At 52.6% G+C, this 14,922-nt stretch overlaps 6 protein-coding genes across 6 annotated transcripts; 3 read left to right on the forward strand and 3 right to left on the reverse strand.

The window, feature by feature from the left end:
- Positions 1-751: 751 nt before the first annotated feature.
- COCSADRAFT_176856 (uncharacterized protein) lies at positions 752-2,114 on the forward strand (the record flags this gene model as incomplete). Its single annotated transcript, XM_007696274.1, has 2 exons — positions 752-976; positions 1,848-2,114. The coding sequence occupies 2 exons, from the start codon at positions 752-754 to the stop codon at positions 2,112-2,114; spliced, it is 492 nt and encodes a 163-aa protein (XP_007694464.1).
- Positions 2,115-2,396: 282 nt separating this feature from the next.
- Positions 2,397-3,771, reverse strand: COCSADRAFT_31774 (uncharacterized protein). Its single transcript, XM_007695916.1, has 2 exons — positions 3,493-3,771; positions 2,397-3,427 (listed from the first exon to the last, which is right to left on the reverse strand). The coding sequence occupies exons 1-2, from the start codon at positions 3,650-3,652 to the stop codon at positions 2,628-2,630; spliced, it is 960 nt and encodes a 319-aa protein (XP_007694106.1). The 5' UTR covers positions 3,653-3,771; the 3' UTR covers positions 2,397-2,627.
- Positions 3,772-4,974: 1,203 nt separating this feature from the next.
- Positions 4,975-6,170, forward strand: COCSADRAFT_76185 (uncharacterized protein; the record flags this gene model as incomplete). The annotated part of the gene is made up of 2 exons (XM_007696275.1): positions 4,975-5,262; positions 5,319-6,170. 2 exons carry the CDS (start codon positions 4,975-4,977, stop codon positions 6,168-6,170), a joined length of 1,140 nt encoding a protein of 379 aa, XP_007694465.1.
- Positions 6,171-7,249: 1,079 nt separating this feature from the next.
- On the forward strand, positions 7,250-9,586 carry COCSADRAFT_31777 (uncharacterized protein). The gene is made up of 3 exons (XM_007695917.1): positions 7,250-7,983; positions 8,230-8,867; positions 8,952-9,586. Exons 1-3 carry the CDS (start codon positions 7,453-7,455, stop codon positions 9,286-9,288), a joined length of 1,506 nt encoding a protein of 501 aa, XP_007694107.1. The 5' UTR covers positions 7,250-7,452; the 3' UTR covers positions 9,289-9,586.
- Positions 9,587-12,083: 2,497 nt separating this feature from the next.
- COCSADRAFT_31778 (uncharacterized protein) lies at positions 12,084-12,504 on the reverse strand. The gene has a single exon (XM_007695918.1). It carries the CDS (start codon positions 12,476-12,478, stop codon positions 12,254-12,256), a length of 225 nt encoding a protein of 74 aa, XP_007694108.1. The 5' UTR covers positions 12,479-12,504; the 3' UTR covers positions 12,084-12,253.
- Positions 12,505-13,279: 775 nt separating this feature from the next.
- COCSADRAFT_205150 (uncharacterized protein) lies at positions 13,280-13,927 on the reverse strand. The gene has a single exon (XM_007696276.1). It carries the CDS (start codon positions 13,920-13,922, stop codon positions 13,350-13,352), a length of 573 nt encoding a protein of 190 aa, XP_007694466.1. The 5' UTR covers positions 13,923-13,927; the 3' UTR covers positions 13,280-13,349.
- Between the last annotated feature and the right edge of the window lie 995 nt (positions 13,928-14,922).

Consider the following 14,922-nt stretch of genomic DNA (forward strand, 5'->3'; position numbering starts at 1 on the left):
AGGAGGGCAGAGAATGCGGCTCTTGGGCCTTTTTCTCTCGTCTTGGGGGCGAGTGAGTAGGGACGAGTGAGGATGAGTGTATGAGTGGTAGGCTGTAGGCGGCAGTGTGGCGGCGACGGGCGGTCGTGCGGTGACTGCTACCTGGACAAAGGCGGGAGGCGGGCTAGGCGGCAGAGGGTGATGGCGACAGAGAACAGACGACACTGTGGATGAGACAGACCTAGTTCAGGCCCCAGGGCGCGCTGTAGGGAGTCGTGAAGTCCATTTCTGCTGTCTTGATGAGGGAGGACGGGCTGGGCGGCAGTCTGGCGATACTAATAGGAACCCCCGTACCCTCCTCGCAACGCCGCCCCCGGTCTAGTCATTGCCAGGTCGGGCGCTTTGGCCAGCTTGCCTGTTTGCCACACAGCAACGCGACCTGGCCAAAGACTCATCGCTCTGGCGCAGGGTTTTTTTTCTTTGCTTTGCCTCATTGTTGTTCCCACGTGCTCTGTGTGCAGCCCGTCGCCACTTGGGCACACGCCCATGCAGCCCGTGGATTGTTCCTGTGTGCTGTCTCCATCCATGTTGAGAACGTCTACGTCTTCTCTCTGCCTTTCCTGGAGCAGCTTCTTGTCCGCATGCAGAGTAGCGAACATGCACTGCGGGTGCAGGAGTCCAACGCAAAGGGGCGTGAGACGCTTCCGCCCATCCATCATCACGCATCCATCCACTGGCCGCAGTCGCATGGCATGGCCTGCCCAGTGCCGCCATGGCTGGCGCAGCTGGTACTGGTGCTGGTGCTGGTGCTATTGCTGGTTCCAGTCTGCCGTTTGCCGCCCACCTGGCTCCCTGGCTCCCCGTCTCCCTACGCGACCAACTGCACTGGAATGCGCTGCGACGCGGCGACGACCAAGGGGCCCAGCTGCTGCGACACACGGCGTCCCCTTTTGGCTGCCACCATGGACGCGTCTGCTCTCCAACGCTCCGTGCCAGAGTAGCGCGGGACGGCGGTTTCTGACGTGACACCCTCGTCGCTTGCCCTCAGCTGGGTTGAGATGAGGGGACCGGCTGTGGCCGTGTGGCTGCGCCGTCATTGGCCCCATGTACGCGCGCTAGGCCGCAAACAGGCTGCTCTGTGCCTTGGACGTGCCGTGCATGGCCTTTGTGTACCGCCGACGCCTCAATGGCTGCTGCGACGTTCGTAATCTCATCATGCGACGATGCAATTCCAGTTCCATGTTCATTTGGCTGCTCCCCCGGCCAAATGCCTTGCTCGCCCCCCCCCATGACGCACACAGGTGCAGGCACACACGCACACAAGTGCAGGCACACACACACACACATAGCGTTCCTGTGCCATTCTCGTCGGCCTACCTCTCCGACACTGCCCTCCTCGCTCGGAACGCGACTTGTTCCGGTGTGGGCGGAGCGAGGCCGGATGCAAATGCGCTAGCCACCCCCGCTTATTGCAACTGCAACACTGCCAGCAGCCCAGCGTAGTGCAGTGCAGCCCGCCACCAGGCCTCCCCCAGCCATGGCCTCGATCCACGGCTGCGAAAAAAAATCATTCCCGCATGTGCACTATCAACACCACCACCACCATCATCATCATGACTACCACCATCATCGCCATCGCCACGGGTCATCAATACAATGAGCTCGTATGGAGCCCAAGGCGGCCAAATACCGCGACTGTGGCGGTGATCATGACGATGCTGATGGGGTGAGCAAACGAGGCTATGACTCACTGCTGCCTACAACCCGAGCCCTACATATGGCGCCAAGAGCATCGTTGGGCAAGCAACAGGCAACGCCCGGCTTGGATGGCTTGGAGTCTACACCTCCTCTATCTACTCTACACACAGAGAATGTATCAGCTTTTCGTCACCGCATCTGCCAAAGACCACGGCAGACGGCATCCTTTGCACTACACGCCCGACGAACCCATCGAGGGTCCATCCATGCTCTTGCCACCACACCCTCTACTGCCCATCGCTCAAGCCCATCGCCCACCTGCTCCTCCAACTGACGCTTCTGCTTCACTCTTTTCCATGCAGCCTGAATATCGCCGCTTCCACATTGGTCAGCTGCGTCTGTATTTCTTGCACGCCCCACCTATGATTCCAACATGAACGTGACTTCTGTCCAGACTAGGAAGGACTTCCATATCCCCCCTGATTAGTCGAATCAAATCGGCCACCGACCAAGTGTAGTGTAGTGTAGTGTACAGTCATTGATGAGTAAAGAAATGCAGGCCCACCCGTCTCCACCGAACATGCACACGTGGGATGCTCGTTCCTCGGCTGGCTGCTGATAATGCGAGATGGATGCCTACGAAGATACCACTGTGTTGGACAGAGTATGTGAAGAACGCGAATACTGCAATCTGGCAAGAACCAAAGAAAAGCCATATCCGCTGTTTTCTTTTCTTGGCATATAATCCATCGTGATGCTTTTCAAAAAAGCGAGCGGGTTCGCCACTTGACTCATATGGACCCTCTGTCCGAGCACAGGGAGAAACAACAAGTATGCACGAAACAGTCAAGTTCTTGATCCTAGAAAAAGGATACGCTAAACGTGCCTACTAACCTCCAACTAATCAGAGTAGTAATCAACAGCTTCGTCACTCTAACCATCCATTTCACTCAACGCGTCGCCCCAGCCATGAATGGACACGCACCCACATCGCCTTGAGCACCGGAAACATCAACATGGCCATCCGGTACATCTTCTGCTCTCTGCCCCTCTGCCCTTTTCTTATCAATCTCGGCAATGGTCCGCTCAAACTCCTCTTTACTCTGTACAGTAGCATCAGGAAGTTCCTGTTCCTCCGGCACCTTGACACCAGCTTGCGCCTCATCCAGCGCATCCGCCGGTGATACATGGGCCAGCTTGTTCTCCTTGCTAACTACACCGTGCGGCGCAATCTGCCTAAACATGTCCATAGGGTCAAACCACGTCCTCACCTCGCGCAACTGCACCTTGTCGTTGACTGTCGCAACCGTCACGCCCTGGATATCAATGGACCCTCCGTGCGCCTTAGCTGTGACCTTCTCCCCCTTGTTGTTGAATCCCACATAGTCGTTCTTCATGATGCCCCAGTGCCGCCACCGGAAACTGACTGTTGGCGGTCCGCTGTATACCTCGAGCACCTCCCACGCAAACGTCGGCATCATGCGCTTGAACGTCTTGTGGGACGAAGCAAAGTCCGAGTATTCTGGTGAATAGTACTCGTTTGGTGCAATAACGGCATTGTACGTGCCCACTTTGAGCATAGCTTCTGCTCCCTCGGCCTCGCCCCCATTAATGGCAAACGAGTAGTTTGCAGTGTCAATGGTGCGCCAGTCAGAAATGTCTGGCTTAAACGACGCTTCCACTTCCCAGTTCTTGACTAGATTTTCGACCAGCTGGGGCAGAGACCCGGCTTCGTGTGTCTTTTGCTTTGCTGCCGTGTGGAATTAGATGAGCACGGAGATTATGACCGCACGACTCCCAAATTGGGAAACTTACTCTCGGCGTATACTTTTCGCGTTTTGGTGTAGTCTGGTGCTCTTCCATATCGCCACTTGGCCTCCTTGTCTCCAAGGACAGCGTTGGGGTTTGTGAGGTAGTCTGGTAGTGCAGGCGCTGCCTCTTCCACAGGTCGTTGCTGGACATCTGCCGCCGCCATGTTGTGGCTTGGGTATGTTGTAAATACAAGAATGGGGTCGAGACTTGGGGAAAAGATACAAAGATTGCTGGTAAGCCCGTGTGTCAAGTTCACTGTGAGCCGAGTATATGTTGCTGAGTATTCACTCTCATTTTGTATACCGAGGCGCATGCAGAATTTATATGTTTAGTCGCAACATGCTGAATAAAGTTAATGTGTCAGCAGAGTCACAGTGACCCTGTAGCTGTAGCACACGGCATCCACTCGCTAGTTTGCCAACAAAAGTACAACGGCCACCAACAACCAGCCCGGAAGTCTAGGATGGCCCCCTGGATTACTGTTACGATGAATGCGAGAGGCACAGCCATGTGGGGGATCCAGCCGTCAACCTCACCGCCGGGATAAGTTGAAGAGGAAAGTTCTATACCTTCAAGGGTCTATCGCCATGGTCATACACACATGCACTTGGCAGGACGCCTTTTCAGACGCTCCCAGACCAATGGCTATGTTCTGCATACGCGGCTTGTGAGATTGCAAGCCACTGTCACACAACAGTCCAGACTCGCAAGATGTAAGAAATAGACTCCTCGTTTGAGGTTCACAACCGCGTGATGTTGCCAAGATGGTAATCTACCGGGACGAAGGCTCTCTCCACAGTTTGCCGCGGAGAAAGATTTCAACAGAGCCAATAGACAACGTTGCTGCAGGTGGATATTGATTTGATGACTGCAGCCGATGATTGCGTCCTACCGGCATCTAGATTTCCAATAGCGAATACTTAATATTGCGGGGACAGTGAGATATCTAAGAATATTGTTGAGAGGTCTTTGCAACCTGGAATAAGTGCAGAGTCTGGCAGGGATGTATTGTGTCCTGATAATACTTCCAGAGTATATATGATCATTATCCTGGCTGTTGGACCCAACCCGTCTTCATTGATTAGCACTAGTAATCTTTCATGGACTTCCAATTGTTAAGACGATGCAGTCAACTCCATAAAAAGCATGGCTCAAAAGACCACTGGCGCCCCTGTGGTGGCGCCCTGGAAGCTAACTGTTAGCTGCAGCAGAAGACGAACTCATCAGCCGCATCGCCGAGTCCAGCCAGATGTCGATATGATTTCTTCTGAGACGTGTCCAAGTGTTATGCTGAGCTATCAAGAAACTAGCACAATGTTTATTGGTGAAGCTCTGTCGCACAGACTGGCTACTTGAGGTCGTTGACCTTTTAGCGCGTTGACGTCACTACGACATAGCGGTTCTTGGTTACAGCGCGCTTCACATGTCTACAACACTGACAGCTCTACACAATCACCTGCTTGAGCATATCGCACATAGCTCAACATGGGACGCCGTGATCGTCTCATCAGCACTTCGATCCTACGCGCAGTCTTCAAGTCCGATTCTCCTAGGAAAGACGAAAATGGACGCCTCGGCCTGTGGGCGCGCATTTACGCCTTTTTCGCCCTCTTCAACCTTACCCTTGCGCGATTTCGCGCGTCATTATTTAAGAAGCTGAGAAATGAAACGTGGGAAATGGAAGAGGAGGAATACACCGAGAGTTTCCGCAGCCCTAGTAGCAGTAAGCGGACAGACCTGATAGCAGTTGGGGACCTGGGCTATTCGGGATCGGTACACGAACCCAAGCTATTGTATGCTTGGTGAATTCTTTTACTAATCCGTAGTAGACGTTCTTCACAACGCCGAACTCCAAGTTCCTAGTCAAGTCGCTGCCACGGCATTTCGAACAGTCATTTTTCCGCAACCGTCTTCTCGATCCATATGTTGAGCACATGGAGCTCAATCAAGACTCCCTCCTGGTCCGCATAACCGATCTACTCTACTGCCCCACAGTGACTGTTGGCGCTGCACTGGGTACGGCGCCGAGTCATCACATCATAATGGAGAACATCCTTTATGGGAAATCCACTTGCAGCGAGCACCACCAGAAACAATGGGAGACGTATGATCTCAAGCCAAACGACTACTTCTACCCCGAGCGCGATATAGCAAACGGCAGACTGGCGCCGGAGAGTGTAAAGGAGCGCCTCATTGACGAGTTCAACGACAAGGTGCGGGTAACGATTGATCAAAAGGAGGAGCTGATTGCCCAACTCTCGCGAGACTCGAAGATCCTGCAGGAAAACAACGCAGTCGACTATTCGCTGTTCCTTGTCCGCTATCCAGCCAATCTTAGCACTGCCGACAATAGCCAGATCCCACCCCCTCCAGGACGTGGATCCTCATGGCGTAGTGGTCTGGTGTCCCGCGACGGCAAGTGGGTCTATAGGGCCGTCATCCTTGACTTCTTTTGGGCCAAAGATGCGCTTCAAGCCCAAACGCTGACAGGCCTGGTCAAGCTCTTCAATGCGCTGAAGCCCGGAAAGGATCATGGTCCGATGAGTATCACTACTTCGAGCGATGAATACAGGCAAAGGTTCCTTGGAATGGTCGAGGACATGGTTGAAGTATTAGATAGCACTGGCAGACCCGCAGGCGAAGTGCGCAACCATGTCGCTGTCACTGCTGGTGAGCCTTAAATCGGCGATGGGCGAGGTATGACTGCGGTCCTAGCCCGGGGAGGCCCTTTGTGTTGCAGTCTTTTGTTTGAGTGGTGGCGTTTGGATGATTTGGATGGCGGCGATACCCAACGCTTACAGTACATGGATTCTATTGGCATTCTACTCGTAATGTGTATACTACGGTGACGACTGAATGCTGGTTGAATGCTCGACTGCTGTGCAAGCCACAGAGTGCACGCGTGATGTGTGATGAAAGCGGTGAAGCACAGAAGATGGAACATGTCGTCATCGCACATGGCTCCGTAGATGCGAGTGGCCGGGGCCGCAAAGCTGACGAGCTTTGCCAACGCATTACCATTTTTACAATAGGCTAAGCTACGTATATAATCCCACAAAAGATGTACCCCTGCGTGAATGGGTACTAGCTGCTAGGGTCGTATACCCTGACCAGACAAGGCCTTGATTTTTTCGCTTACACTATACCGGCCATAGCACTCATACTAGTGGCAGAATGGGGGCTTTTTGTTACAGAATAGAAACAGTGGCGATTCTGTGGCAATTCTATATCGTATCCCAGTGTGCAAGAGAGGGTGTTGGGCACTACACGGGCATCTTGTGCGTGTGTATGCCCATGGCCTCTTCCAGTTGCGGCGTGATGATTGTGAGGCTGTTGTAGTAGAATGCCTTGAATCCTTCAGAATATGCAACATCCCCATGATGGCGACATCCATGGAGCTACTATTTCGCTCGTATAGGTCTATTTCTCACGGTACGTAGGCGTGTAGGCGATCTTCGAGATGCGGCTCCAATAGAGCAACAGTGCACGAGCCACCCGGACTACAAACGACGTCATCGCAGCCACCTCGCCAACGCGCCTGGCACTGGCTTGCCCTGAAGCATCAAACCAGGGTACATCGTGGGGTTTAAGCGCAGGTGCCCAGTGAGGATATACATACTGGGCTGATTGCCTTCTGCTCCCTTGCTCATCAAGATCCACCCGCCATATCTCACACCATCTCACATACGCACGCACCTCAGTCACCTTGCTTCTTCCAACGTCCACACTGTCAACAGCGACCTTAACTAGTCCATCGCTCCCAACTTGACGCATATTCCTCACTCTACAACATCTGCTCTCTAATCCGCCACTCTTATACCCAGACCTTCTGCAACCTGTCCTCCTAGCCAGGCTCCCCCGTCTTTTTGCTCGGCCCAGTTGAGTGCGCTCCAATCACAGTGCGGCGCATAAGTCAAACCTACGTCACATTCCCACATCCGGATTCTGTGGCCTCTTTGAAAGATGGCGGCCCTCGCCTTCAAGGCTCTTAGCTACGGCGCAGAGCAGATTCCCGACAAGTTTTTTCACAAAATCCCAGGCGGTTACTTCATCCCACAAGAAGAGAAAAACGCTAGAAAGGACCGCAAAGACCGTCAGAAAAACGAGACCAGACAACGATACAGGAGCGAAGACCACTCGAGCGCGCGCCGCTCACGAAGAGACCTCAGCCCAACCGACCAGTCTGCAGAGGAATACAATTACGACCGTGATTACGAGCAAAGAAAGCAAGAGCGACGACGTGCAAAGAGCGCTGGACGAAGTTCTAGCAGAAGTTCAAGTCGAGGCCGACGTCATAAGCACAGCAGTGACCTTGACGGCTCATATAGCGAGTCGCAAGAAATCATGGCCCAGCCCGAGCAGAGACATCCCTATTTTCCTCCTCCGCCAACATCCGAGTACAAGCCCTACGAGCCCCAGCAGTATGCTCCCAGCCCGGTGCGCGGCCAAGAACGCCAGCCATCGGCAACACCTACATATGGATACGAGCCCCAGGTAAATAATTTTTCATCTTTTCGACGTGCGACGCTTGCGACGATGCCCGAGTATTCGATACCGGCGGACACGAGTCGGCCGATGTTGAAGAGCCGGACCACATCGACGCCGTCAAGTCCTTTTTTGTCTAAACCTCGTTTCCTTGACAATATTTCTCGTGCTTCTCCACTTTCTGCTTCCTTTGCCCCGTCATATGAGCCGCCTCTCGCAGCCTTGCTTCAGCGTCCACTCACTAACCCCCCAAAGCCAGCACCTTCCTCAACCCGAGGCGTCGATGCAGACTACACGCAGCAGGATGCCCATCGAGGTCACTCTCGATACGCTCCCAACAGTGCATATAATGCAGCACCTCCCCCGCCAATGAGTGATGCTTCTATTCCTCCACCACCAGTTGGCTCAAACTCGCCCTTGAACCCTTACCATCATACCGGTTTCGCTGGATATCAACCATCGCCACCACCATTCAGCCGTCAAAGATCGAACTCTCAGCCTGGTTACAGCCCCACGCCCGAACCACCGTATCCAAATTATGCTCCTCATGTTGCGCGCGAAGACGTCGTCCAATATGCACCGCCTCCTGTAGACCCCTACCGTGGCCACCGGCACCGTGGGGAACATGGGCATAGGAATCGAGCCAGGTCTGCCGACTCCCACTCCCGTCGCTCCCATTCTAGCAAAGACCATGGTCGAGAAGATTCACGCATGGCTAAAGTGCGTGGTAGATTCGACAGTATGGACCTGCGCGAGAAAGGGCTGGCGGCGTCAGTGGGAGGTGCGTTGGCTGGCGGAATTGCAGGCAGGACCATGGGTAAAAGTAGACTGACGACGCTTGCAGGAGCAGCGGCAGGTGCGCTCGGCGCCCGGCAACTGGCGACACGCTCAAGGTGCGTTTGTAACATCCATACCTCAATACAGATATGTGTCTTTTGTCTGGCCCCACTGTAGAGAGTTTCTGACAACATAAGCAGGAGCCGGAGCAACCGCCGGTCTGCATCCCGTTCTCGCTCCCGCTCGCGCACTCGCCCCCATGACCGGGAGGAGCGCAGCAAAGGCCCTGGTCTGCGCGCTAGAAGCCGGAGTATTATCGACCGTCTTCGCTCCAAATCTCGGGGTCCAGAGCATCGCGAGGAGCGGCGAAAAGATGAGCGTAGTAGGGACAATAATAGGCGCGATCGCCGCCCTGACCGTGGATACGACTATGGTCGCGATGACGAGTACGAAGATGATTACGACTACTTTAGCAGCGATGAGGAGGGAAACGGATCCCCGGTCAAGACGAGGAGGCATCGGAGGAGGGACTATTAAGGTTGGAATCCGAGACATAATGGCGTGGTAGTCGTACCAGGTTGTGGTGTATTATTATTAGGTGTCTTTTTTTTAACCTTTTTTGGGTGTGTATGTACCCGTGCCATTCCTTTTTTGGCTGCTTTGTCGTTCGCTTTTTTTTTTGCGCTCTTTCCTGCAGCTCTCATATGCGCATGTGGTTTTATGAGGTTATGACGTAGCTGGGCTAGGATAAAGATACGAGACGACCTTTTTATGAATTTATGAGAAATGACAAGGACAGACGCATTAAGAAGGGAGAAGGGAGAAATGCTCGGCTACTAAGCTCGGTAGTAACGAGTGAGATGAATCTTTGCTCCTCTTTTCCTATTGACTTGAATTAATACTGTCTTTGATTCATACCACTTTTTTTTAGCGTTCGAAACAAAACATCCACCATGAAAGGAAAACCTACCTAGACATCCTTCCCTTCCATATATATTTCCAGGCGCAAAACGCGGGATACCCATAATCCCACAATCCCAAGAACCCAAACCCGTCCACCCGCTAGCATACACACCGTCCGACCCTTCCCTTCCCCCATCCCGCACAGACACACTCAAGAGCACATGAGACCTCGGCACACACACACACACACACACACACACACACACACACACACACACACTCTCTCTCTCTCTCTCTCTCTCTCTCTCTCTCTCTCTCTCTCTCGCGGTACCCGTTCCGTAAACCGTTACCCGTATACCAACCGCTTACCAGATCCAGAACCACCCGCTCATCTTAACCCGTACTTTACGTCCTGTACCTTTTTTTTCCTCTCCCGTCCCCCCTTGGAAAACTGAGAAATGAAGACTAAGAAAGAGAGTAAACGTAGAATAGCAGTAGCCTTTACATAACACGAGACGGGGGGTGGGGTCCTCCGTGAAGAAAGGAAAGAAAAGAAAAATCTTCTTTGGTGGACTGGGATATAACTGTAGGGAAACATTAAAAGTACTTCTCGTGTAGAGAAAAAAAGATTTTTGAAAAAGAAAAGAAAAGAAAAGGGTGAAGGGTTGTTTGGCAAGTAAGGATATATCTTGGGTGTCTCGTAATTTGGAGAACGAGTGAGAGAGAGAGAAAAACAGATTATTAACTAGGATTGTAATGTTAGAATAGCTACATACGTTCTAGCTAGAATAGTTACTCTACATACATTGCAACGAAAAAAAGTTCCCAAAAAAAAAGAAAAGAAGAATCTTATTTCATTCTTTTTTATTCCCCCATACAATTGCGCATACTTACTTCCGCCTTGCAAATCATGTTCTTAATAATCCACATACGTTATCCAGAGTAGTACAAATAAAATAATCTTTGCAAATCCAAGGGGCTCATTTCCTTCCCCTCCCCCCCTTTTTTTTTCTTCTCCATTTCCCCCCATCTGGCTATGCGTACTTTCCGTCGCAACTTACCTTCTCCCCACCATCCCTTACATGCGTACTACGGCTACGTAATTACCTTATACGAAGAGTAAGCCAGCGTTGTCAGGCGCGGGAACCCGGGTTAGGCGCGGTATGCGGGTGGCTGTTGGGGTCCTTTTTTTTTTTTTTTTTATTAAAAAAAAAGGTGCTTTTACACACGGGTTCCCTTAGTAACATGCGTCAAGTAGGTCTAATACGACAGAACATGGGAAAATCAGCAAAGGTTCGTCGATGTGCTAGTCTTGTGCGGAACCCGGGTCTGGCGCGCGTTGCGGTGGCTGTGGGATAAGTGTCTAAGGGTACACATAGTCCCTACGGGCCTAGAACTACACGCCGTACTATGTACTGCGAAGTAAGCAGCCTTTGCGCGGAACCCGGGTCAGGCGCGGTGTGCGATGCGGTGCTGGGCTGTGTGGCGATGTGATAAACATGTCGTTACACACCCTAAGGTGGCGGAGAAGTGCGCAGGGCAAGAGCGCAGGGTACGGCATGCGGCTTAGATAAAAAAACGATATCACGTGAATGAGGGTGTAGGCGGACTGCGGATGCGGTATGCGGGTGAGATTCACCGATGAGGCTGGGGTATGGGTAAATCTTATGTGTGGTTGAGGCGGAGAGGAGAAGAGGATGAGGAGGGAGGCTAAAGTTAGGATTCTGTCGGGTGGACCCTGAGGAGCGGTTGTTTAGTAGAAGGGGGCATGTAGGTTTTGCTAGGCAATGTGTACGTATGTGTGTGTTGGGTGTTGTAAGATATAGACATCTCTGTTTTGTTGCCCAGCGCGGATACAGGGGAGGTATGTATCTTACACGTAAGTATGAGCTTGGCGGTTGGATCTTTATGTTTGACCCAGATGCTATTTGCCGGAACGTCGCCGTCAGCATGTAAGATGTTAGTGTCCCTGTTTTTTTTGGCGCCCAGATTGGATATACTATGTATCTTACCCGTACTTATTGGCTTGGCAAGGTGTCGGATGTCGACTTTGGGAATGTGGTCCTGATACTGTTCGCCGATGTAGTACTCGGCTTGTATCATACGGACCCCTGGTCTCTGTCCCTGCGCCCAGAGGGTAGGCACTACACAGTAGATGGATATATCTTACATTACAGATCCCTGATGCTGCTCACTCCGGATGTGGGTGTAGGCGTGCATATCTTACATATCCCAGTCCTGGTCAATGTTTCCATACCAGGCTTTGTTGGGTAATAATATGGCCTGGTAACTTGCACAAAGCTCCCCTGGACCCCATTCGCTCCATGTGAGCATGTCTTGTGCACTACTCTATGCACTTATATCTTACATAGTTTTCACACTTCCCCGCCCCCGGAATCTCGCGGATTTGATTCCACTCCCCGGCCCCCTGCGGGATCTAGGACGGAGATTTAAAACTCCTGGTGTGACTTGATGGCGGGCGTGGACGGGAAGTGAGGTGGCCGTAGTGAATTGGAACGGGAAGGGATCAAGAGTCAATGGACAAGTCGATGTCGGCCAACCTTTAGCCCCCAGTGTCCGGCTCATCTTACTGTTTTTTTTAGAAGGTGAGAAAGGAGGAGGTGCAGCTCTTCGTCCCTTTTCTGGTCTTGAGTCTGGGGTTCGGCATGGTTGGAGGGGTGGCACGCGGCTCGAGAGGGGTGGGAGGTTCTGGGTTCATACCCAGGGCACCGAGGGGAACAGGGTTCGCGGGGACGAGGGCTGGGGGCTTGGGTTTGATGAAAAAGATGCCGGGCTTGATTTGCGGAGTTAGACCTCTTGACATCCTGGGCAAAATGGGTTCGGGAATCAACAACGGCTGTTGAATTACTTGGGTGTGTTTTGGAGGCGACATCGTCGTGGTTGGAGAGAAGAGGGCCCGCAAAAAGGTGCAGGTATGTGGCAAGTACTGTTATTCTCGAACCCTGCATTTGTTGAGTGAAAATCCTGTGGCATGTATGTCCATGAAAGTATTGCTTTGCTTGTTGTTTGTTCCTTGTACTATGGCGGAAGGGATGCACACGGTAGTCTTGGTGTGTTCTAGAAGGATAGTCAGAGACAGCACCGTTTTGAGGCTCAAGTGCCGAATTGTGGGGAGGGGAAGAGGGGGAAAGGGTATAGGGTTGCCAATGCGCCTAACGTCTTTACCAAGCTCAAGTGCGTTATCGCACCCGCTGCTGTGCTTACACCAACCCCATGCTATCGGAAGCACTTGGTGGGTGTGCCATTCTCCTTCATTGAAGGAAGAAATCGAGCAGTGTTGACATGGTCTGACCGACGTTCTCCCGTCTGACGCTGACGACGCGCCCAGCGGCATCTGCCACGACTCCCGACACACGAATCGGATCCTCGCCCATGGTGCCTTTTTCCCGGTGACCGCCCGTCCATAACATGTCACTCGGGCTTTGCAATTTGCTGTTGCTTTCTCAAGCCCATGATGCTGGTTTGACCGGCTGCCGATCAGGGTCGTTCCTTATGTAGCCACGCTTGGCTCTGCAGGTAACCGGCACCATACCAAAGGCGTTGACGAACTCATGGCACGCGGGGGTGGTCGTTGTCCAAATCGTACGATTCTGGCGTCATACCACGTAACAATTCGAACAAAGGAAAACTCCCCCATTTTCCACGTCCAAGGAGTCGTTCGGCTTGCCTTCCTGTCATCGTGCATGTCTCGGTCTACGGAGCCGCACATGCACTGCATCACTACCCACGCACGCGCGCATGTCCTGGTATCCACCCTCACGCACACCCGTTCTAGACAGCTTCTTCTGTCTTTCTCTTGCGTGTGCGTATCCACCACGCAAACGGCCCGATCCTAGCATGTGTTTTTGTATCTCCGATGCACGGCGAACGAAGAGAGGCATACATCTGTCCCTTGTGTGTGTGTGTGTGGGCTGTGCGGGCGGAATCGTATCCGGACATATGGTGGGGGACGAGTGCGAGGGCGAAGAAGGGGGCGAGGCGGCGTAGATTGGACAGCCACACAACCCGGCCTCTTTTCTCTCCCTTTCCCTTGCCATTCTTCCTTGTAAGCGAGGCAACGGGTGGTGGCGCGCCCCAAGCGCCCGACGACGGGGGTTCAGGGTGAACGAACCAACGGCTCGCCGAAGATACAACGATACAGAGCAAAGAGCGCGGTGCAGGGCTGCGGCATTGGCTCGGAGGTTTCTCTGATCGGCATGCCAGGCATCTAAGCTATAGTACATCCATACTTCCATAACTGTCTTCATTGGCCCAATGAGCAGAAGCTTGTGAATCCCTCGGCCTCTCTAATCTGTATATTCGTCAGAAACATGATAATGTGCACCTCGACTCGGGGCATGCCATCGGCTTCTGCGGCAGTCGAGTGGAGAAGATGAGACCCGAAGGCTGCTTGGATTGGTGCAAAACGCTCCTCTTGAATGATACTCTACTCGCTGTTTTGGAACATGTCATTTGGCCGGCCTCGATGATCCATGTGCACGTGTACGGAGCGGCGTCGTGTTGTGGCTTGATTGTCATTCGCGAACACGACTGCAACCAGTCTTTTAGCGTGTTGATCCCCCCAGGGCTCCATGTGCGCTCCCGTTCGCCTCTGTAGCGTCGACAAGTTCTTCAACGAGTTGTGATTTTTGCTTGTTAGCCACCCCCAAGCTGTGCTTAATCTTTGCCAACTTGCCAACTACTACTAGTCCCAAATTGCCCTTGGTGCCTGCTTACACCAACTAAACAGCCACACTGAACAAAATGAGATAGGCTGAACCTTGGGGCAGTTACACTACACTACCTAACTGTCAGAAAAGGGACCAAGGGCTTTGAGTTTTTTGTCCGGCTTGGAAATATCGCCTGTCGAATAGCTCATGGGAGATGGGCGGGACATTCCAAAGGAGACAAGCAGTAGAGATTGGCGCGCCGCCGCTTGCTCGGTGCTTTTGGCCGAAAACAAAGATACAGATGCCTTTAGAGGAAAAAACCAGGGCACGCTGCAGTTTACTCGAGTCTGCCCGATTAGGTAAATTTGAGGGAGACGCGGTTTAGGTCCCAAGAATTTTGATCGATCGATGTACGGCCGTACAGTTGTGGTGGACAGACCTCCATGCTGGACAGCCAGCTCGACACTTCTCGTATGTGAACATACGGACGTGGCACGATGCTGACATATGGCGAGGACATACACAGGTTCGGTCATTTGCTTTTCTCTCGAGCAAGCACTGTATTGCCGCCGCCGAAAAGAAAAAAACGGTTTGTCAA

The sequence above is a fragment of the Bipolaris sorokiniana genome, assembly GCF_000338995.1.
Source record: "Bipolaris sorokiniana ND90Pr unplaced genomic scaffold COCSAscaffold_1, whole genome shotgun sequence".
Classification (NCBI taxonomy): domain Eukaryota; kingdom Fungi; phylum Ascomycota; class Dothideomycetes; order Pleosporales; family Pleosporaceae; genus Bipolaris; species Bipolaris sorokiniana.

Excerpts from the sequence above, each read along its gene's own strand:
- COCSADRAFT_31774 (XM_007695916.1), bottom strand. The coding sequence starts at position 3,652 with ATGGCGGCGGCAGATGTCCAGCAACGACCTGTGGAAGAGGCAGCGCCT. Across the intron at positions 3,428-3,492 it reads GCGAAAAGTATACGCCGAGA|CAAAGCAAAAGACACACGAA; the intron begins GTAAGTTTCCCA and ends TCCACACGGCAG.
- COCSADRAFT_205150 (XM_007696276.1), bottom strand. The coding sequence starts at position 13,922 with ATGAAGACAGTTATGGAAGTATGGATGTACTATAGCTTAGATGCCTGG.
- COCSADRAFT_31778 (XM_007695918.1), bottom strand. The coding sequence starts at position 12,478 with ATGTCAAGAGGTCTAACTCCGCAAATCAAGCCCGGCATCTTTTTCATC.
- COCSADRAFT_31777 (XM_007695917.1), top strand. The coding sequence starts at position 7,453 with ATGGCGGCCCTCGCCTTCAAGGCTCTTAGCTACGGCGCAGAGCAGATT. Across the intron at positions 7,984-8,229 it reads CATATGGATACGAGCCCCAG|CCAGCACCTTCCTCAACCCG; the intron begins GTAAATAATTTT and ends AACCCCCCAAAG. Across the intron at positions 8,868-8,951 it reads CAACTGGCGACACGCTCAAG|GAGCCGGAGCAACCGCCGGT; the intron begins GTGCGTTTGTAA and ends CAACATAAGCAG.